Source organism: Phascolarctos cinereus, unplaced genomic scaffold (assembly GCF_003287225.1).
Source record: "Phascolarctos cinereus isolate Bilbo 61053 unplaced genomic scaffold, phaCin_HiC Scaffold_726;HRSCAF=1367, whole genome shotgun sequence".
NCBI classification, from domain to species: Eukaryota; Metazoa; Chordata; class Mammalia; order Diprotodontia; family Phascolarctidae; genus Phascolarctos; species Phascolarctos cinereus.
The window spans coordinates 327,295,499-327,319,752 of record NW_027556098.1 but is presented as its reverse complement, the minus strand read 5'-3'; the positions used below and the strand labels follow the sequence as shown (position 1 = coordinate 327,319,752).

General features: G+C 37.4%; 1 protein-coding gene across 11 annotated transcripts in view; it reads left to right on the top strand.

Annotated features, from left to right (window-relative positions):
* The window catches only part of DLG2 (discs large MAGUK scaffold protein 2), a 1,818,644-nt gene that overhangs the window by 1,770,345 nt on the left and 24,045 nt on the right, over positions 1–24,254 (top strand). For 7 of the 11 annotated variants that reach the window (XM_020993659.2, XM_078156954.1, XM_020993655.2 and 4 more), the window contains one exon: positions 10,112–10,211. In XM_020993659.2, the coding sequence (XP_020849318.1) occupies positions 10,112–10,211 (100 nt within the window). Of the gene's footprint in view, positions 1–10,111; positions 10,212–11,135; positions 11,182–24,254 lie in introns of all 11 variants that reach the window. The other 4 variants (XM_078156955.1, XM_078156957.1, XM_078156958.1 and 1 more) reach the window with 1 other exon arrangement.

The window sequence follows — 24,254 nt, the reverse complement described above, 5'->3', positions numbered from 1 at the left end:
GTGTATTTTTCTCATCTTTTCCTCATGATACATACAAATCATGGTGCATTAGAGCTGGAGATCAGCTAGAACAACTCTTCATTTGACATAGTCAGGAAACTAAGGCCCCCAAATCACTCTACAGGACTGGCATTAGGATCCAGGGTGCCTCCTGAGTACATTAGGAATGACTTGACTCCTACCCCCTGACTCTCATGACTTACTTTTGTAAGTGGCTCTTATTACTGGTAATGAAAACACGATGCCAATGTTTATCACTCATTTGGTTCCATGTCATTTCATCCTATCGTATATTCACCTTCATGTTCCACAATTCATTAATACTTCTACTTAAATTTTCTCAGATCTGTGATTTCATTTTTATAGGTGCTTTCTCCATTGAGGCACATTTTAGCTGTTTTTTACCCTTCAGCAGATGGTCTTTCTAAGTTTCTATGGCCAAAATAAAACAAAGAAAAAAAGATTATCTGGTGGCCAACTTTTTGATGCTGAGCCTCTCTGGAATCAGCTTGGCTGATCCTCAGAAAATGGACATTTAGTCTATCATTCAGTATTATGCTTGAAGCCCTTTCAACATGGTAGGATCATACATGAGATTATAAAATATTGGGCTTGGAAAGAACATTGCAGATACTTTAATGCCTTCATTTTACAGATGAGAAAACTGTCACAGAGAGAGGAGATGAGACTCACCCAAAGTCATGCAGATAGTGCATAGCAGAACCAGGATTTGAGGACTTGTACAGCCTTAGGGAAGGGAACAAGTATTTACTAAATCCCTACGATATGACAGCTAGGTTGCCTAGTGGGTAGAGTCAGAAAGACTTATCTTCCTGAGTTCAGATCTGGCTTCAGACACTTATTAGCCGTGTGATCCTGGGCAAGTCACTTAACCCGGTTTGCCTTAATTTCCTTATCTATAAAATGAGCTACAGAAGGAAATGGCAAACCACTGCAGTATCTTTGCCAAGAAAACCCCAAATGGGGTCACCAAGAGCTGGACACAACTTAAACAATTCAACAACAAAATGGGGATAGTAATATTTGTATCACCTGTTTCCCAAGGAGGTTGTAAACAAACTATTTTGTAAAATTTAACTCATTAGAAACATGAGTTAACTAATACTGGAAAATCCCACTATTGTACTTTTTTAAAGACAGCTCTAGAAGTCTGAGGTTCTCATGTCTTAGTCCAGGGAATTTGGGACTCTTCAGTATCCCTTCACCACACTGCAGCCCTATCTCCCAAATCCCAAATCCCAAAAATGAACTAATAAAATTGCAGAGCCCTGAGCTACAAGGATGTAAGGGAATATTTTCCTCTAAATATCAACTTCAGTGATGAATAACGTGCCAAAATCAGAAACAGAAAGCTGGAAAAGTGCATTAGAGAAACATTACAGATTTTCAGATGAGGGTTAGCTGAAAATTGTTAGCAGACTTGCCTTTTCCACAGATGTGTTAATAAATTCATCTCCAAAGGCATTTCTCCTATATGTCTCAGACTTCATTTCTGATTATTCCAGGCTCCAGTTATCTGCAGTCAGAATAATAAGTGAGTAAACTAGTGAAGCTCCTGGGGGGGGGGGGTGTGCGCGTCTTTCTTGGTTTGGGGAGGGCTCAGTCTTTTTTAAAGTAACAATTCAAAGATAAACATGATAGAGTGGAAAGATGACTGACTTTTGAGCCAGAGGACTCAGGTTTGAATCCTAGTTCTAATTCGAGTTAAATACAACATTTTTAATGGATAAAATGGTAAAATAGAAAGGGTATTAGATCAGAAGTTATGAGACCTGGATTTTAGTCCAGTCTAGAGACAGCTAGGGTGGCTCAAGTGATGGAGTGTTGGACTTACAGTCAGGAAGACTGTGTGATCCTAGGCAAGTCACTTAACCTCTGCCTCAGTTTCCCTATGAAATAGGGATAATAATAGCACCTACCTGGCAGGGGTTGATGTGAGGATCAAAAGAAATAATGTTTGTAAAGTACTTTGTAAATCTCATATTATCAAACCATTTACCCTGTGGGATAGATAAAATAATTATTATCTCTATTTTAAGGAGGAAATTAGGCTAAGAGGGGGTGTCTTTTTTAAGCTCATAGGACCTCAAGCTGGAAAGAATCCTAGAGTTCATGTACTCTAAACTGCTCTTTTTTGTAGATAAAGAAACTGAGGCTCTGAGAGAAAGAAAGTGTAACTTATCTGAGGTCTCATAGCTAGTAAAGGCAGAGCCCAGAACAAATATTAACAATAATAACTAGCATTTATATGTCATTTTTAGCTTTGCAAAGTATTTTACAAATACTATCTCGTTTGATCCTTATGACAACCCTGGGAGGTAAGTGCTATTATCCCTATTTTACAGAGAAAGAAACTGAGGCAGACAGAGGCTAAGTGACTTGTCCAGGTTCACACAGCTGGTGAGTCTGGATTTGAACTCAGGTTTTCCTGGTTCCAGGTCCAGTACTCTACCCACTGTACCTCCTAGCTGCCTATATTTAGTGTTGTAGACATAAATAGTCCTTTTAACAAAGTTATAAAAATGTGCCTCCATTTTGAGGGAGCTCTTTTGAGGTACACAGACAGTAATGGGTGGCAAATGAGAGAGTGAATGTTCTACTCTGTATAAGTCAAGAGGGGCCTATCTAAGATAAACTAAGGTGTAAGTAAAAGTAACTCATATACAGAACACAGCTCAGCACAGCTAAAGATAAGCCCCAGACAGGTAGTCTGTGAGGAGTTACACAACAGCCAACATCTGCCTGTCTAGTGAAGGAATCCAGCCAACTGTTTAGTTTGTAGAAGTCTTCCTAGCCGTAGACAAGCAGCCTGTGCTCGTCAAATGCTCATATGTAGATAGCACAGGATTACTATAAGAGGCTTCTGAAGTTCTGAAATTCTCACATTCTGTATATCATTCAGTATCTGCAACTGCTTAGCATTTCCATTAGAGTCTGCCACACACTCTTGTAGCAAGGACTTCATGGACTCCTTCATTTGAAATGAGCCATCCCCATCCCTGATTGGCCAATTACATGATATGTTTTTTTCTAAATTGTGACTTGACCCAAAAATGTGGTTGAGAAAGAATGAGAGGGGAGACTCTTGAGGGATGTAATTTCCCAACTCTTTGGGGGATTGCTTATCTCTCTTGACTTCCCAAAGCACAGGCCAGCTTCAAGGTGATGACCAGTGAGGCATGTTATTGTCTTACGCATTTCAAGCTTTTAGTGCTCCATTTTTGGACTAACAACTATCCATCCCCAGTCCACATTTTAATAAATGACGAACCTGATTCTTCTCCCTCCTCCACTAGGTCAGGAGGAATGCTCTGACAGCTCTCCTTTCATTCTGCCTGCTCATCTTACCAATTCCCTCTTATCCAAATTATCACCTTTCGAATTCTTCCCAGTGGTGCCCCTTATGCTCATTGTGTATACAATAAAATTTTTAAAAGGTATGGACATAGATTTCTTTAAACAGATTCCAGTACTTTACCTTTAGAAATATTTTTCCCTTTTCTCTTCCCTAAAACCTTTTCAAAAATTCACTAAACAAGCATTTATTATTTACTGAATGCTTGTGCCTTCCCTCTGAGACTACCCCTATTTTATCTTGGGTATATCTTATTCGAGCATAATTATTTGCATGTTGTCTCACCTATTAGTCTGTGAGCTCCTTGAGAGAAGAGACTGTTTTTGCCTTTTTTTGTATTTCCAGCCCTTAACACAGTGCCTGGCACATATATAGGCGTTTGACTTGTTCACTACTGAATTGAATTAGTGGCCTTGAACATCCTTTCTATGAAGTTCTGTCCCATTCAACTGCTCTTTCAGATCTGCCTTAGACTCAAATACAATGTGAAACAGGCCACAACCAGCAACTTCAAGGAGCCTTCAGTAGAATTGGAAAGGCAAAACCATCATTACAGATTAAAATGAGATCTGTTCACAAAGTGAGATGATAACTGATGAGGAAGGAATCATTGTCCACTGTGGCAATCAGGGAAGACTTTGTGATGGAGGCAGTGTTTGCTACCTGGACCTCAAAGGACAGGGTTTCAACAGGTATAGATAGTGGGTAGTTAAAGGAGGAAAATGGGGAAGAAGCTAAGATAAGAAGGTAGTGGTTTAGAGGGTTGGACAGGTTGGGAAAATGGGAATTAAAAGTAAAGAAATTTCTCCCCAAAATAAAGAAGCTAGCAACATTAAGCATGATTTTTAAATGTAAATCCAGTTGAGTACATTTGTACAATACAAGGGAACAAGCAAAGACTTTGGCATCAAAGACCTGACTTTAGATACTCCCTCTTATGCTTTTCTGACTACATTGGTCTTTGGGAAGCTACTTAACCATTCTAGTCCTGTTTCCTCACCCATAACTCCAAATTATGAGACCACAGATTTAGACATGGAAGAGAACTCAGCCAATCTACTTTGTCAATGAGCCGCAGAGAGGTCAAATGTCTCAATAACTAGCGTATTGATCATATTTTTAAATTTTGCAAGGTACTTCACTCATCTCATTTGATCCTCACAACAGTCGTATCCCCACTTTTCAGATGGGGAAACCGAGTCAAAGAGAGGTCAGATCAAGTGGCTCACTCCCAGTTACCCAGCAGCAAATGTCTAAGGCAGGATTCAAACTCCCGACTCCAAGTCCAGTGGTCTATCCACCACATCATCCAGCTGCCTCTGTAAAATCAGGCATTTGTACTAGATGGTCTCTTAGCGCCTTCTTAGCTCTATGCGAGCCCTGCACAACCTATGGCCCATGGGCCACTTACAGCCATGCCAAAGGATTTCGGGTGGCCCACAAAAAATGTAAAGACTATTTTCCTCTACATTTTTTGTGGGGCCACCTGAAATCCTTTGGCGTGCTGCAAGAGGTCCGGGACTGTAAGTGGCCCAGAGGCCACAAGTTGTGCAGGCTTGCTCTACACTGATCTATGATCCTGTTTTAGGTGTTATGGTAGAAATAATTTGCCAATCTAAAACTTGAGGGGGAGGGAAGCAAGGGAAGAGTTTAGGAAGATGGGAAGGAAAAAGGAACCATACCCCTGAATTCAGGATCTCCCAAAGAAGAAAGGACTTCAAGCCAAGATCCAGCCACCCATCTCTGGAAACTCTGGGCTGTGATTTTCTAGAGAAGACCCTTATTTTATCTCCATTCCCCTTTGCCAGGAGGTTGTGGTTTTGGGTTAGCTTCATGTCACTTGACATAGGATTTTGGGGGATTCTGAAGGCCAAGGAAGGCAGCTGCCTCCTGCTGCAGAGGGCTTTTAGTGTCTGTCACAACATAAAAAAGTATTACATCTACAGCTACAGGATGAGATAAACAAAAGACCCACATACTTGATTGGAGAGGGTACTTGTATGTTCTCTTTCATTCTAAGACAAGAAATGTTTATGCCTCACAGAAATTAAGTGTGTCATGCTCTGATTTTTCCCCTCCCCTCAGGTGTGGGGGTTGGGGAGAGAGAGGAAATTACTTTGCAATTACTCTTCCTAATCTACTTCATTAAAGCCTGGTTTTAGTTTTCCCACTCTGTTATAAAAGCTACAAAATTAGTATGGTCCATTTAGAAATATCAGTGTCCCCTGGTATAGTGAAAAGAACATTGCCCAAGAACCAAAGTATTTACGTTCAAATCCTTCCTCAGTTCCTAACTGTATGACCTTGGGCAAGTATCTCATCCTTTCCGGACCTCAGTTTCCCCATCTGTAAAATAAGGAAATTGGACTAGATGGCCTCACTTTGAGTTCAAGATCTCTGATCCCTATTATTATAAGGATAGTGAATTATAGATCGATAACCAGGCAGAAAATGGTTGATTCAATAGCATATTACAGCTGTTGGTTTAAACAAATAAGTACTCAGTGGTCTGTGGAAACAAAAGCATTGAAGTAAAAAACGGCATCTTTCTTAGATGACAGAATGCATTGTTAACTAAAGAGAGTAGAGCACTTGTTACTTTGATTGTGCTCTGAATCCTTATATGTATCCGTGAGGAGTTGACCATGAAAAATCTGAAATGGAATTCTTAGACTTCCTTAATTTACCCATGTTCAGTAGTCATAAAGTACTGCGATCAACAGGCATTTAAATGTCAACTTTTATTAAGCATCTATCATAGCAGGTTATTAACTGGGCTCTATCCTAGGCCCTGTGCTAGATGCTGGGCAGGAAGTTTGGGTACAAGGATGATAGCATCAGCTCTCAAGGAACTTATAGTCCAGGGTGACATAAGACAGGAGTCACAAGTACCATAACACAGAATAGTCTGTTATGTGAAATACGTAGGAGAAAGACAAAGTCAGAAGGGAGTCCTAAGAAGAGAGAGAGCACTTGTGGATAGGAGCAGAGATCAAAGAAAATTTCATGGTGTAAGGGTATGTAATTTTAGGGTGTAATTTCAATAAACTGGGTCTTTAAGGCTGATTTGCAAAAGGTGCAAATCAGAAGGAAGGGCGTTTACAGCATAGGGGTCACCATGTATAAGTGCTGGGAGGTAGGAAAGTATGAGATGACTTTTGACAACACAAATCACAGTTTAACAGTATTAAAGGTCATACCCATCTGTAAATGTTCCCATAGGCATGTCTTCAGTCCTTGGACATTTAAATATTACTTAAAATAAAACTCTAGGATTACCTATAATTATCTATCATTTAATCAGTTATAAAACTATAATTAAATTTTAATAGATTAGAATTTTATAGAATTATTGCATAGAAATAACTATTTATTAGATATATATGGGTAAAAATACAGTTTTATACCAGGCCTGTGGTTGTTAAAGATGTATGCCTGTTATAAATGGTAAAATTGCTAATTTATTACTTTCATCTAAAATTGAATAACAGATTTTGCTTTTCTAAATTAAAAAAAAATACAGCAGGGAGAAAACCTATATAATCACATAATACATTAATATTGTAGCATACAGGGAGATTATTTCAGTACAGCCTTGTAATGTATGCCATGGTGGTTGGAGAATTGGCCTTGGAATCAGAAAGACCAGGATTCATATCTTACCCACTTAGCTTAAGCTCCCAGTGCCCCCCTGGCAATTCTCTCAAACTATGAATTACAGCCAAATTGCCAATCTGCATCAGTGGAGGGAGTTTATAATACCAAGAGTTCCTACACCTTCCAGATTATTAAAAAAGCATTATAAACAACAGCAATGAAACACCCTTCTGGTTGGAACATTTAAATATGACCTCAAGAATGTTTGTTAAAATTTGGGGAAATGTTTGGTTGGTTTTTTTAAAAGATGTTTTATTGTTATTTTAAATATGTAAATATGGACTAAAATGATGATTTGAATTATGTATCTACTTGAAACCACAGAAAAACTTAATTATTTCAATTTCATTATTTTCTCTTTAATTCCAATATGAAACGGCATTTGGTAATAAAACTGATGTTGTAGATGATTTTATTTTTGAGGTATTATTTTGTATTTTTTTGTTATTTTACAAGTGTGGTGGCCAGTATTATTATTATTATTATTATTATTATTATTATTATTATTATTATTATTATTATGTCAAAATCAGATGACTCATGATACACAACATTTTCATACTTGAGAAATGTGAACACATTACATCTTGATTTAAAAGATGAGAACTAATCACTAAAAACACATTGGCATTTTCATTTGGCCCCTGTTAGATCATTAAATGAACTGGTTTGCATGCGGACCCAGTTTGGGGCCCACCACCATGTCCTTTACGTTCTTTGTGTCTCCACATTGTTCTCAGGCTTTATTTCCTGTTGGCATTGTTTCCAAACTGCATGAAACCTGTTTTCTTTTTGCATGACAGTCACCCATAATGTTCAAGTTGAATGTCTGATGATCACAAATCATTAATTCTGACATGGTTTTTTTGTTGTTGTTGTTTTAAGTTAATGAAGTTTAAATATGCTTGAACTGTAAAAGTGTCATGAAACTGGAGTGATGCAAGAGTATTATTCATTTTTGCTCCAAGGATTTTCCCCCATTAAACTGTGAAAATCTCCATGGGTTCCCAGAATTGTCTCTGGATGAGGATTTGCCACCCAATTGTAAAGTCTGTACTAAGCAAAACTGTTTTTGGAATGAGGATGAACTCTGAGATGATACTTTCTGTTGTCCCAAATGAGGACTTACCACTTATTCTGTTATTAATTTCTTAGAGAACTATAATATTCTCATATTATATTCTATATCCTAACCCTCCAAATGGCCTCAATTTTTAGACTCTAGCTTGAAATATATTGTTATTCCTAATGATTACACATCTAATCTAATCTATAATCATATTTACACCTAAAAGCCCCTGATTTGAGTCTATTTTCCTAATAGAAAAGAGTATTAGGTGACAATTGCATGCGGTTAACAAAATTAATATCGAAGGATAAAAGCGGAATACCACCAAGAAAGAATGTATGCCTTTTAGATGACTTGAACAAGTCCCAAATCTTACATAGCACAATTTATTATACAGGAGATGTGACTAAAATATCATGACTAATTCTCAAATTAAGAACAAGCCCAGAACCTATATATTTCTATGTTTGTTGTCTTTTTCAGACTTGTCTCTTGAAAGGCTATACACTTATTTCAAAGAGACCGCCATTGTTGAAACCATTTCCAGAATACCTGGAATGTCCTTCTGAAATGGTTCCTAATTCTTACATTTATCCCTCATGATTCCTATTTTTAGGACAAATTTGATTTTTTTTAAGTAGCTCAGAGTTGTAAGAGCATAGACTTCAAAGTAGGGAGAGTACCATAAGATCATATATTTAGAGCTAGAAGGGACCCTGGAGATCATATAGTCCAAACCCTTCATTTTACAAATGAAAAACTGACCCAAAGACACTAAATGACTTGGTCATGGCCACAGAAGTTTTAAGTAACAAAGCCAAGATTTAAACTGAGTCATCCAACTCCAAATCCACTTCTTTTTCCGCTACACCAGATATATTCCTTTCATTTCACAGATGACAAAGTTAAGCAAATTAACTATGGTTGCACAGGTAGTAAGTAGAGATCTAAACCCAAGTCCTCCAACTCCCAAACTATCCCTTTTTCTGTTACATCCATGCACACTACCTTGCAACTCATTTGAAATCCTATACAGTAAACAAAGAAACCAAGCTGGGAAAGATCTTCTTTGGTTAAAAAAAAAAAGCAATTGAGGCAGGACATTAAAGTAATGTCTTTATGTGGCTTGTAGCTTGACTCTGAAGAAAAATCCCAAGGTTCCAGTAGAAATTTTGAAGATAGGTGATGAAGGAGCAAGAGGAGAGTTCTGACTGATGAGTGAACCTATGAAGAGCTCTAAGACCATTATGAGCAAAGGAAGCATCAGTGAAATAAGTTGTATAACTTTTCAAGGTGACCATTTTGAAAGAAGAGAACACTCACTTGACTATAGCAATTCTGGTATGCTTATTTAAAAATCAATCCTGTTAGTGTTCTTATACCATCTTATGTGGTAATTTATATCTATGAAGACTATACTTTTAATGGTTAGAATTCTCTTCAACTGTTCACATTGTGAATTCTTGATTTAGTAATTAATGTTGCTACCTTGAGAACAACTATCCTCCCTTTGGTCGCACACAGTAGGACAGAATTTTTTCATCCATAAAATGACAGGTTGAAATAAATCATCTCTAAGTTCCCATCCAGCTCTAAAAATCTAAAATTCTCATCCATGTAAAGTTTCACATTTTTAAAAATAATTTAAAATTTAATACTTATTGAAAAGACTTATTTTCTCATCCTCAGGTAGGCTTCAAGAAAAAAAAATCATTCTAATTCTTCAGAGAAACTTTTTCTACTTCTTGTTTGCAAGAAATGTTTCACCAACAGATACTTTGTCCTTGATGTCATCAATGATATGGTATATTTAAAGGGGTTGCCCTTCAAATTTCTTAGTACTTTCTATTAAAGTATGGCTCTTTGGTGATACCCCACCATTATTTTTGAGAAGCCCAATTTGCATCACTGCAGTTGTCTCAACTTTTACAAACTAGTTGTTTTGTCAGCATGAGCGTGACAACAATTAGACGTCCCTGTTTTTGCCCCATGCCTTTTCTCCTTCACAGTCATTCAATGACAAGCGTAAAAAGAGCTTCATCTTTTCACGAAAATTCCCATTCTACAAGAGCAAGGAGCAGAGTGAGCAGGAAACCAGTGATCCAGAACGTAAGTAGACTTTTGGAGACAAATGTCACACACAGCACATGCACAGCCAACTTTACCAGGAAGCACGACACTCATGGCACAACCTCCCCCACATGTCTAGGCAAACAAACAGGACAGGCGAGGCAGGCAGGTGAGGTATTACTACTGTGACCAGTGATTGACTGCTTTCTGGATCTAGCTCATGCTCTATTTCTTTGGAATGTCATTTATTCCTCAAAAAAAAAATTGGGAAGAGACTCATCAAAATTGTGGCCTGGACTCTAGGCCAAAGAATTCAACTTTAGCCACATCATACCTTTGTTTGGGCTTGCATTTTATCCATTTGAATTCTCAAAAGAATGAGATAATCTGATCCAAACTGGGACAGAAAGCCTGGGGTCCCTTTCTGCATTCCTATTTTGGAAGGCTAGCCAAAAGTTTGCTCATTATCTCTGTTGGTTACCAACATCTAATATTGTCCAACTCCTTTTTTTGTTTGTTTTCTTTTGTTTTAAATTGGGAATTAAATTTAAGTTCGTTCAGCAGTTTGCACTCAATCTTAACCAGTGAATCTGTGGATATGTTGTGAAAATCTAAGTGGAATTTGATTGTTTGTGCACTTGGCATATTTTGTGTAGTGTTGACTGGGCTCCATTTGCTTTTGCTGAAATTTTCTTTGTTTACATCATTTTACTTTTGGAGCTCTGATTTTTCTTGGGAAAAAAACCAGAGTGAGTCTCCAACTGCAGATTATGGGGTGAAAGTTGTTTCCAAAAAAAATGAGAGAGAGAGAGAGAGAGAGAGAGAGAGAGAAAGCAAGGATCCAGATTGCTTAGTCATCATGGTCTGTCATGGTAGTATCCATTTCAATTCCACTGACTTCTTCCTTCCTCTTCTACGGCTGTTCTTCCTCTCTCATTGCTCTCTCTGGGGACTTCCATGCAGGACATCCCCGGATTAGGTGACGACGGTTATGGAACAAAGACTCTGAGTAAGTTCCCAGGAATGGTCACTGTAACTTTCCTTTTCCTTCTTTTCTTTATTTTTTCTTTCTTTTTTTTAAAAAAATTTCCCTCCCCCCTCCTTTACTTTTCAGTTTGACTTTTGTTTCTTTTCTGAAGAACTTCTATTCCTAGCATGCATATGAATTTCATTTGTAACCCAGCTGTGAATGCTCCCCACCCTACCACCCCACCTCCCCAAAATAGTTTTCAGTTGTTTTGTTCTGCATGTCAACATTAAACTACATAGTGTGCTAGGCACTCTAACTTATGTGTTGGGGAACACCTTCCATTTCTGATCATGTGGTGCTCCCAACATGGTCCCTGATGCACATGCTTGCATCACTTTCTCTGCTGCCTAGTAGCCTTGCAAAGAGGAAGAACCCACACTTGACTGGAAGAACAACCAAAGGGTTCTAGAACATTAGAGTAGCAATGCAGTTTGTGTTCTTGCTTCGGTATTTTCACAAGGGATTATTTAATTGAATTCCCCATTCCTGCAGTTGGTTAGTGCTGTGCTATTTGCAGAAGTCATTGTTTCATAGGTAAGGGGGACATGCATTCGCAGAAAATAAATAATGAGCCATGTGATCTTTCATGAACATGCTTTTGTGATCTAACCTTAACTGATTTCTTTTTCTGACTTACAGTGATCCGGCTTGAAGAGTTTGTATAATACAGTCTGGGAAACATTCATTTGTCTATCAGTAATTTATTAACTGCATTAAATAATAATCAGATGGTCAGGTTCTCCATTTTGTGGTCTAGAGTGACAAAGCTAACCAATTGGAATTCATCTAGTCTATAGAATTAATGTCATAAGAATGCATTAGGTAGTTCCTCATTCTTCCAAATTAATAACTTCACTTACCCACCATAGTACACTGCCTGTTTTTTTTCTTCCTTCAATGCTGATTCTATCACATAGGCACCAAATAACAGAGTCCAGAAATTTTGTGATTTCTTTGCAACTGCATCACATACTCAGTGTGCTTTCTTTAATAACACAGTGCAAAATTCTCAGAAGCTGTTCATTTCTTGTGTTCAAAACAAAAAGACATTGGACTGGGCTCCATTTTCCAGAGTTATTTAAGCCAACTCCATGATGAAACTCAGTATTCGTTCTCCAAAATTGCTCATTGTGATACAGCTTCTCAGAAATAAAAGAAGAGAATTGGGTCTTGGGTAGCTGCTTATCTTTTTAAAGATGAAAACTTTATCTTCTGGGGTTCTTGACCAATGGGGTACTTTAACATTGGCTTGTGAGATGGAAAAAGAACATGAAACTTAGGGACATATTAACAAAATCTCGGCATGTATAGCCCATAAAGATAAAAAAAAATTCCATCAAAATTCCTTAAAAACTGAAAAATATAATCACCACTGGCCTAAAAACTTCAACAAACAAAAATGAGAAAGATGTATGGATGTACAGTTCCACACAGAAAGGAGTATAATTCAATCAAGCTGAGAGGATTTTCTTTATATATGTATCACAGACAAAAATGAGATCCAGATGGATATCTAAATTCAACTGGCTGAAATTCTCCAACACACACCCCCCCTTGCCACATTTAGTTTTTATGTATAGACCCAGTGATAAGAGAGCAAACAATTTTACTCATGATGATGAATCTTATTTTCTTTAATTGAGGTGTATAGGTTATTGTCATAGATAATCTTATTTGTTGATTATCACACAGCAAATCACTGGAAAGTATTTCAGAAAAAAAAATTATACATAATTCATACTCATATTTTAGGTAACAGTGAGAGAAATAAGAAAAGTTTGGCTTCAGTCCATGTGAAGAGAAATTGCTAAGAGACTTCATAGCCTTCTTTAAGGACTATGCCATCATCTTAAATTTGGTTAAGAAGGAATTTTCTGACAGAGCAAATTGTAAAATTTTATTCTCTGGAGCTCTTTAAAAGATGAAAGTAATGTCCAACTATCCAGAATGCTTTGGAGCATTAGCATGCCTGGTGACAAGGTTGTGGTATGGATTCTATGCCATCCATCTGAGATGGTGATTCAGTGGCCAATAAACTCTGGTGAAAGTATTGTAAATGAAGCTCTACTTATTCTCAGTTCATTTTCTTGGATCAGATCCAAAAATAATAATGAAGTGCCCAGAACAGATTTTTTAAGAAGACATGAAGTTCAATGCAGAGAATTTTAATCCAAAAAATTCAGTGTTATTAGAACATTCCACATCTATCTGAACTGAGTTCTTAAACCTAGGTTGAATATATCAGATCTAATATCACTCAATTATTATGCATGGTTATACTAAAAAGTCAAAATATCATTACAGATAAAGAACAAATAATCTATTGGTGTCCAAATTAACAACTAGGTTCATCACTTATTCTATAAAAAGCTTTTGTTGGCCTAATTCAATTCCAAAGGGCTACATAAAAAAGACTTACTTAAGATTCTCTCTCTCTGCCCAGCTACAGAGTGCCTCTGATTATGCCAGATATTATTTTATGGTTTTTCTACTTAAAAATATTAAATAAAGTGATTTTAAAATGTGTGTTCTTAGTATATACACCCTTTAAAATTTTATAATATTTAAATACTAAACAGTTGTTAACTATTTTATTTAAATTTCCAAAGCCTTGGGGGCAGGACTCAAAAATGAGGATGATACTTTATGGATCCAATTTCTGCCCTAGTAAACAAGGTACTTAATTAGTCTTTGATTTTTAACAAAATCAAAAATCTCTGCCTTTAAATGAACATCCAGATAGTTGACTAAGATTTTCTGTCTTCAAACAGATGTTTCCTAGCTTCTAGACAAAGAGAATTAACTATGTCTTATCTGCATGTCGTCATGAATTTAAACTTTTTTTGTCAAAGAATTTTCCTACCTGAATTAAGTGCCCATGTTGTTATCCATATAATAATTAAGGCTGAAACCCAAATTCTGACTGATAACATTTAAGAGATAATGTCAACAACAATGAGAGGGGTCTGGCTAATTTTCATTCTTAGAAGAAGAAAAAAAAACAAATATTTGTAACACTGTTATTAAGATCAGTAAATTAAGATCACTTAAGACCAGGTGCTATGAACATTTCAAATGTGTGCTTGATATCCTCTTGAAATTGAGTTAATGAGCAAAGCTTTTTTAAAAGAAAAATTATTCCCAAGGCTTATTGGACTTCTCCATTTAATACCATCAGCTGATAAATGAAGAAAAAAATCAGGGATTTGAGCCTTTACCTACTACATGGACATGGTTTAAATCTTGCTGTCTTTCTTCATAAAGACAATTTCCTTGTGACATTATATTTGGGAGTTGAGACAGTTAATGAATTTGATATTACAAGGGAGTCTTTGTAGGTACATGGTGTTATTAGGAATTTTTCCAGCAATGACTTTGTTAATTAGATATTCTAAGTTACTTAAATTCCATTATCATAAAACAAAGAGGTTTCTATGTGCATATATGTGGCACTACTGACCCACAGTTATTAAGATACATATTTTGAATTGTTTCTGCATCAGTGGGGTTGCATATGTACTAATTAGTCAGTTTGTACTCTCTATCCCAATTTCCCCATATTCAACAGTATGATGTGGCTTGCCCAAGGTTAGGGGTACAGTTGTAATCAGGAAAATAAAAGTCAAGCTAAAAAGCCTTTGTGTGGCCTGACCCAAAGATTTTGCCCTCATTAGCACATGCTTCCACAAACCAGTCTAACTTGCCAGAAACAATGTATAATATTAAATAAATTATAATATTTTTACATATAAAAAACAAAATGGCATTCCACATGGGCATTCAGCCAATGCAGTCACCCATAACTGATCCATCATAATTGTTGATTGTTGAGAAATATATAAAAATCTCCAAAAGTGAGATAAGCAATAACTATGTCATCTCTAATAGAAATATTTTTGTTAAAGTGACTACTTCAGCAACCATAACTTAATAATCCAAATCATAAGTACAAGTATAATAATCAGGAGGGAATGAGGAAAGGTTGGAGAAATAGGAGCCTATGTAGTAAATGTATGTATGTAGTAAAACCCATATGACCCTGAGATATGTTCTCTAACATGCTTTCATGTGTTGGCATTCATCCATCTCTTCCCTAAGGAGCTATCACTCAACTAACTAGATCCTTAGAAGAAAACAAATAAATACATAACTCACTATTGGAGTCTTTACAAGTGGCTCAATTGCTCACCAAACACTTTTGCTCTCATGAACCAAAGCAGAAAATTATTTCAACTGTTTCCTTCCCTGGAACTACTTCTTAGAAAGTGTCAGGGGAAAAAAAACAACACATACATTCATACTAATAAAGGGTATTATGTATTAACCAAGAACTCCTACACAGAGACCAACATCTAGTTGGAAGGACAGAAGATCCTGCATGTAAACTATCCCTTCAGACTGAAAAGAGCCGTTTTCATAAAAAAAATCATCATGCCTGGACCCACCAGCCTTTGTCAAAGTAGCCTGGGAAATCATTGATGTATGAACAGGGCAAGAGGGTTTTTTAAACGTAATTGAGTAACTTTTATATACCTGAAGAATTGGCCCTCATTGGAGAAAAAATGAGCATGCAACGTGCCTAAAAAATCCATGGGTGGGTGACTGGATGGGTGGATCCCCATAATACAGAGATTAAGTTTTCATCTTCATTTTCTCATGTAGCTGAAGTTTTTCCAGAACGAGCTCATTCTCTCTGGCTCCAAGTTCACTTCTGCTCACCTTTCTGTTGACTGCATGACCGTGCCCCTTTTCAGCTTCAGCTGCTCCACAATGCTTGGTATCTCTTTAATTTGCTTTACTGTTCTTGCAGAACATCTTTCTTCTAATGCCAGCGATAGCGAAAGTAGCTACAGTAAGTTCGCTTTCTTTGTGGCTCTTGTCTTTGGCAATGCTTGCTGTCTGATCTTTTTAAGTTTGGCAGTGGTGTTTTTTTAAATGCCTGAAGGATATCTGACTTCTCTGGGGCAAATGGCTTGAAATGAAACCTGGAGAAAAGATATCATGAGAGCCTCTTAAAGATTGGCCTGTGAGGTAGAACTCTGACAAGGAACCTTGACCGTGGCCAGAGCCTGCTGAAGCTGCTTATCAAAGAGAACATTGCTTGACACAGTAGGATGAAGCATTCCATCCACAAGAGTTTGGGTTAATTTCTTAGGTGTTTCTTGCTTTTGAATTAAGTAGGAACTTTTATCATCACTCTTCCCCTCCTCTTAAGAATTTCATGGAGATATTTAAATATCTTAAAATTGGGGGAGGGGGATTTGGGGGGGAAGTATAGAGATAGCCTGGCATAGAGAATGGGGGTGCTGGACTTGGCATCAGGAAGACCTGGGTCCAAATCCAACCACCTTACTAAATGTATGACCCTGTACCTGTCACTAAACTTCCACGTGCCTCACACAATTCATTCAGAGTTATTTTATCAGTGGAGCTAATTCCTACATGGGAAGCTCCCTACATAGATGAATTCACAAATTCTTCAGATATTCATATTTTGGGGAAAGTGATTTTTAAAAAGTCCAATATTGTTAACTTAAAAGTGAAATAATCCTATTTGAAAATGAACTTCAACAGAAGAAAAAGCAGATGACTTTCCCCCACCTCTCTTCAGTTATTTATTTAGTCAGCTCAAGCCATTTGCTTATCATGTGAAGCCAGCAACCCAACTCTGAGCATTAGGTTATAACCATGATTCCATACCACCTACTTACTGGTCTTTGCTACAGTGTCCAGCACAGGTAAATACTATGATTGGAAAACCTGATTGTTTTTGTAACATTAATTTGCATTTCACAGTGAAATGGATTCCTTGGAAAGCAATTGCCAGAGATGCTAGAAAATTGCAGGAAGTATAAAGTAGGGCATAAATTAGGACTTCTGTTCTTTAAATCATTATTCAGATTAAGCCTAGGATGGATTCTTACTTACCCTTACAACATGAGGCTTTGGGAAATGAAGCCCTCCAGGAGGAAGAGTCCCTTTACTGTTCAGAATGTATCACAGAGAAAGGCTGGTTTGTGATGCCAAAATAACTGATTTAGTGAAGGGGGAAAAAATATGATTGTAGTTTGCTATCAAGTAAACAAAAGGAATTGGTTCTTTTCAGTTTTTATTCTTCTATTTTCAATCCATGATGTCACTATCCTATGAACATAGCCAGAAAGAAGAAAATGCTATTCAGGAAGGGCCCAAGATCATACATTATCTCTTTTGCTCCCTTTAAAAAATTTGCTCAATTAACATATTAAGGCTCAATTAACATATTAAGGAAGTATCCCTCTGCATTTGAACTAGACTAATTAATAAACTTCCATCCTTAACATCAGCTTTAAGAATAGTCCTTTGGAGCCAGCTAGATGGCTCAGTGGATAGCGCTCTAGCCTTGGAATCAGGAGAACCTGAGTTCAAATCTGGCCTCAGACACTTGACATTTACTAGCTGAGTGACCCTGGGCAAGTCACTTGCTGGAAGTATCATGGGTGACTTATGGGCACTGTCTTTTAGAAGGTAGATTGATGACCTGGAATGTGTCCAAAAGAAGGCAACTACAATGTTGAGAGGACTTGAACAACCATGTTATATGAGAATAACTAAAAGGGATCAGATAGGCTTATCATGAAATATTTAAAGGATTGTCAAGTGGAAAAGGGATTAGGTTTGTTTAGCATGGCCTATAGGGCAGAACAATCACCAATATATAGGAATTAAAGGGAGGAAGTTTTTTTCTGTATAAGGAAAACCTTCCTAGGAATTAGGATTTTCCAGAATGCAATTTTCTCAGGTTTTGATGATGATGACAGCTAACTTATGCCAAGCACTGTGCTAAGTGCCTTATAATTGATGGTTGTCTCATTTCATCCTCACAACAACCCTGGAAGGTGGGTGTGATTATTATCTACATTTTGCACTTCAGGAAACTGAGGCAAATAAAGGGTTAAGTGACTTCCCTGAGCTCACACAACTAGTAAGTGTCTGAGGTTGGATTTGAGAACTTCCTAATTCCAGCTTTCTATCTACTTTGCCACCTAGCTGTCCTGCTTGCTATTAGCTAGCTTATCATCTGCCAGCTCGTGATCCTAGTGAAGCCACTTAAACTCTCTGGGCCTCATCTATAAAATCAAGTGGTTGGACTCAATAGCCTCTAAGCAGCCCCAGCTCTAAATGCATGCTCCTATGATAAGAAATATGTCCTTCATCCCTTCCTCTACCTTAAAAGTATCTATAATTTATAAAATATAGAAAATATTTGAAAGCATTTCTCTTGCAGAACTTTTGGCAAGAGAAGGAAGGGAGGAAGAAAAGAAAGAAAGAAGAGAGAAAAGAGGAAGGAAGAAGGCAAAAAAAAGGAGAGAGAAAGAGAGAAGAAAGAGGAGAAAACAAAGGGAGAAAGGAAGGGAGTGAGGGTAGGAGAGAAAAGTAAATCAACTGTGAAGGGAAAGGAAAGCCAGAAATCAAATTTCTTGGTATAAGTTAGACAAACAGAAAAGTTGTGTACTATATTTCTATACAGTCCCAGTTTCCTCTGGGGAAGCTTCAGGGGGGCCAACTCTATTGTTTACTACCTTCAAGTGAATGAAAATCAGTGAGGACCTCATGACACCAGCTCACAGAAAAGAAATCATAACTAGCCTTTCTTCTACCTTTCTGAAAATGTTAGAAAACTGGGGACTGCTTAGGAATTTTGATTAGTGATAAAGATTAATTGACATCTTGAAGAAACTAAATTGTAGACCTGCCTTTTGAGTACTAATCAGCTGCCTTTTTCTAGTGTCTTACTGGTTTTTGCTCTCATTTTCACTACCTTACATACCGACACAGGAGCTGTTTTTAAAATTTATAAAGGACACCAATATTAATATCTAGGAGGCCACTTCTCATGCTTAAAACCATTCCAAGTTAGGTTTGGGGAGAAGATGTCAAGAACTGGCAGTGGATAGAATCAGAGGCCCAGACTTTCTGAGCCTGTAATTCTCATGCACATAATAAGTATTTCCTCCTCTTCAAACTTATGTGAAACCAACTGAATATGCAGCTTAATTAGAATGCATATTGCCTTATTATGTAAAATATCACCTTACAAAAATTTCCAAATTATCACCCAATCATTTAATTGTATCTTTGAGAAGCATCTGTAATGTGTGGACCTGTATTCTTGGGTGCTATGCATTATGCCTTGAGAGTTCCATTTGTCTCATAAAGGAAATTAAAGATGCTGTCAGAATCTCTAATACCCATTTTTAGAACCGCCTTGTCCAGAGCTCAGTTATGTTCCTTGAGATGTAGTTGAGGGAAAATTCCACAATGTAATTACAAAGGCTGACTACCTCATTAACTGAGTGTGTTTGTCAACCAAAAAGAAACCCCAAATGGAATATTTTAAAGCAGAGGAATTTGCATGAGGAAAATGAATGAGTCATGTTTTCTAAAAAAACAAAACTTGAATCTGGTCTCCCAGTTATCTATCTGAAGGAGCCCCCTGTACTCAGAGCAGGGGTGAAGTGAAGGTACAGGCTACCAGAAATCAAAGAAAGCAGATGGTAAAATGGATATTTTTGAGTCCAAGCAGGCAGAGGAGGGAGAGAGTATAGAAATATCAGGGACTTGGACAATCCTCTAAATTTGAGAGTGAAATTACAGACTACCATCTTGTATTTTCTACTTCTTGCTGCTTAATTAGACAGCCCCCATTCTCCATTTTGAAATATCAAGAGTCCATTTTATCCTCATCTTATTCTGGCTACAAGACAATGCTCTTAAAAACTGTCCTTTTTCCAGTCCTCTAGCTTTCAAGTATCCATGCATAGAAACAATTCTGTTTTTTTCCTGCTGGGCTGGCATACCATGGCCTGATGCCACATAGGTCTCCCTCTGTACTAGTTCTGAGTTACTCAAGAAGTTGTTAGCAAAGAACCCTTAGTGAGTCCCACTAATGCTCTGACAAGTGTGGGCAGGTGTTCACACAGCCCTGAGTTGTTCTTTTATTCTCAGTCTTGTGGCTCTTAAAATAGGCCCATGAAATGGGCAGAGACTCTAATGCATATGTTGTTTTTTTTTCCCCAGATGCCTGCACCTCTCCTATAAACAAATAAAGTATTGATAGCAATTGTCTTATAATGCTGATGAAACAGCCTGTGTTTGGGGGGAAAACAACAATACTTGCAGATTACAGATCTGTATGTATTTTTTAAAGACGTTTTGCAGCATCATGAACAGTGATAAAAAAAAATTACGGCTTCAGAGATGTAAAAAAAATCCTCTCATTTTTAAATTGGAATTATAACCCAGAATTCTGCATTTTTCTATTCTCTGTTGAGGTTCTCTCCCAATACCTTATTGGGGCATTGAAATGACCTTGGAGGCTTGAAGACTGTACCTGCAGAGTACAGGTTTGGTCTTACAGGGCCTAGCAACCTAGAAAGACTTCCAATAGCAGACCAATAGTAGCCTCTGTGTCTACTCTCTGAGAAGCAACCTACCTAATTATGGAGGTGCTCATCACCAGCTTAGCCACAGAGTGATAAATTTTTCTCAGTGCCATCTTCCATGTACTAAGTTATAAATGGCTTGCTCCTGTAAAAGAAGGAACCACAGCAAGGCAATTCTAAATCCTCAAAGCATTTTCCTAATGAAGCAGCTAGTCAGTATGTACAGAGGAAAGCCACAATGTGCCCTTGACCCGGGCTCAAACTTTTCCTCATCCACTCTTTCTCTTATTGCTTTTCGCCTTCTCATCTTGTCCTTGCTCATAGTCTGATAGGTAGCCCTGACTCTTTTCTCTTCCCCTCCCTCCCTTGACTGCTCACACTGCCTCCCTCTCTTGGCTTTCCATTCTTGACCTTGAGAGTGAAAATTGGTCAAGTAACTGAATGCATAGCTATCATACGCCACCCCACCCACCACGGCTTCTTTGGAGGAATGCTAAATGTGACATGGCACCTTATAAATCAGAGGCTATTTTTCAGAATGCCTAGCCACATGAGCTGTGCTTAGCAGAGTGATTCTGTCTGCTATAAATAAGTATATGTGTTTGGCCGTTCAAGAAATAAATTGAAACATGACGACTAGACAAAGGAGTATCACATCCTAGGACAGAAATGCTAAAAGTTCGTCTCCTAGGGTTTTATAATCATGAATTACTTATAGGTAATTACAGACAGGCTGTTTAAAATCTCATTGGGTTTGTCTCTAAAGTAGCTTCTTAAACCATTACAAGGACTAGTGAGCTAGGGACACTGGCGTATTTGGGGACACTTAAATTTGGGAGTCCTAGTTGGAAGGTACCCTTCCCCAGTTTAGAGGTTTTTTTGCATTTGTGGCTTGCAGTGTCCCACTAGACACTGGATTTGGAGGGAAGAGAGGCCCAGGTTCAAATCTAGCCTCCAAAACTTATTAGCTGAGTGGCCAATTAAGTGTTATATCTTTTCTAGCCTCTTCTGTAAAATGAGGATAACAATTTCTGCCATACTACATCCTAAAGTTGTTATCAAAGGACTTTATAAATCTAAAAGTCCTAATCTTTCTGGGTCTCCTATAGTACAAAATTCCTCCCTTTATGGAAAAAAATATGCTTTAAGAAACCATCCCTCAACTGATTATTTTGTCGATAAAATTATTGATGATCTGAAACAACTGAAGTCATGTAGCATCCATGTACTATAACCCTATTATACACAGTCCCCCATTTAGATGGCTATTAGTGCTGTCTTCCAACAATGATGACAGAAGTCACCCCTGGATTGGTAGCTGTGACAACTTTTGATGGCTCCTAATAAGCATTTTAGGAGCAGCTAGGTGGTGTAATGGATATGGCACCAGGCCGGGAGTCAAGAAGACTCATCTTCCCGAGTTCATATCTGGCCTCAGACATTTACTAGCTCTGTTACCTTGGGCAAATCACTTAATCCTGTTTCCCTCAGTTTCTTCATCTGTAAAATTAGATGGGGAAGGAAATGACAAATCACTTTAGGATCTTTGCCAAGAAAACCCCAAATGGGGTTATGAAGAATAAGACATAACTGAAAAACAACTGAACAATAAGCATTTTCCATACTAATCAAATAATTACATTTTATGAACATGTCATTTTCTAGCAAAGTGTCCAACAGGATTTTGTCTTATGGAGGTAGGGAGTACAGGAAGTACTGTTTCCCCTTCACTTGATTTACTTCATATTATTTTATTACATAGCATAAGTGTCTAAGCAATACAATGATAGTGTCCACTTTTAAATTCTGGGCACTTAATATATTATTTCAACAAATACCTCTATCCATTCCTAATATTGGTAATATCAAATTATAACGCTACTCTTTTAAGAGAGTACATTTAAATACGTTTTTTTTTTTTTAAATAGCAAGATGAGACAGCTAGCTGGCACGTTACATAGAGTCCTGAACTTGGAATCAGGAAGATTTGAATCCAGATCCTGCCTCAGGAACTTGCTAGCTGTGTGACCCTAGGCAAGTCACTGAACCTCTCTGTGCCTCAGTTTCCTCATCTGTAAAATTAGGATAATAATGGCACCTACCACCTGTGATTGTTCTCAGGCTCAAATGAGATAGCATACATAAAGCACCTTGCAAAGCTTATAGTGCTACATAAATGCTAGCTATTATTATTAATAGTAATAATAATAATCTACATTATCTATAATTATCTATAAATTATCTATAATATATAATAAATTACATTATCTATTGTCGTTCCCTATCCCTCATTTCAGATGTTTCTGACAAATATCTGTTCCCTACCTTTTAGCAACATTTCCTAGTTTTATCCTCTCCTACAAATAAGAGGATTGAGCATAGTCTATATAAACTCTTTTTTCACATAAAGAGATGCAAGTGATTCAGCTAAATTGATATAAAGGCAGAGGGCCATGATCTAGAGAGGCTGAGTGACCAGTTCTATTCATTGAATGGAAATTTATATCCTAACATGGTCTCAGAAATGAATTAACTAAAAAAAAAAAACCATTTAGTATTCAAGGACCATTTGTAATCATGCACTCTATGCTGAACCAGAACAAAAAAATGCTCCCAGTTACTATTCAAAGATTTGGGAGATTTCTCAGCATGACCTTTGATTCCCTTTCGTGGGTTTCAAAGCTTGGCTTTGGCAGTAAGTGTCATCAATAATTTAACAACTGGTCAGATTCAACAACATTCCACCAAAATTGGCCCATGGCAACTTACTGGAGAAGGCATCACTAACCCCAAATCTGTGATTTTTTAGGCAACCTGCTCCTAGGATCTTCTGTTCCAGTAAATGAAATGGGGGTGGAGGAGTTATTTGGTTTGTTTTTTAAATAACACTTTTCTCTAAGGCACCAGTTCTCAAACTTTTGGAGTTCAGGACTCCTTTATACTCTTAAAATATCTTTGAGGTTCTCCCAAAGAGCTTTTGTTTATGTGGGTTATATCTATCAATACTTACTACATTTGGAATTTTAAAATCTCAATATTATTATGGAAATAGTTTTGAACTCATAGAGACTACCAAATGGATGTCAGGGATTCTTAGGGAGTCCCTGGACCATACCACTGCTTCTGAGTCTGCTTCATCAAGTGATTAAATAAGGTAACTCAAAAATCACAGAGATATGAGATGTTATGTTTGTTTTGTTTTGTTTTGTTTGAAAAATCTCAGCCCAAAAATCTGTCACCTATCAAAATCTGCTATCATAACCCTATTCTAAAGTGATGTTCTTTTTGCTCACATGGTGGGAGTTAGCAGGTGGATAGGGGCAATGAATAAACAGCTTTTCAGCATGAGCCACTCTGTAACAAGCTTTGTCACAATCCAAGAAACTTCTAGCTTTATGTCAACAACCTTTCAATCAGTGATGGGCTCTGAATAAGATCCTCTTTCATTGGGTAGAGATACTGGATCCAGATTTACTAACAAAGTCTGGCAGAACAATTCTTCTTAAACCATGAGCCAGTTGGACCACACATAACCCCAAAATGGCCTTCTGCCTATGGACTGGACAAGGAACCTTACTACTGGGGAGTACGACTGAGTGGTAGGATTAATGAAGCCATTTAGTCAGG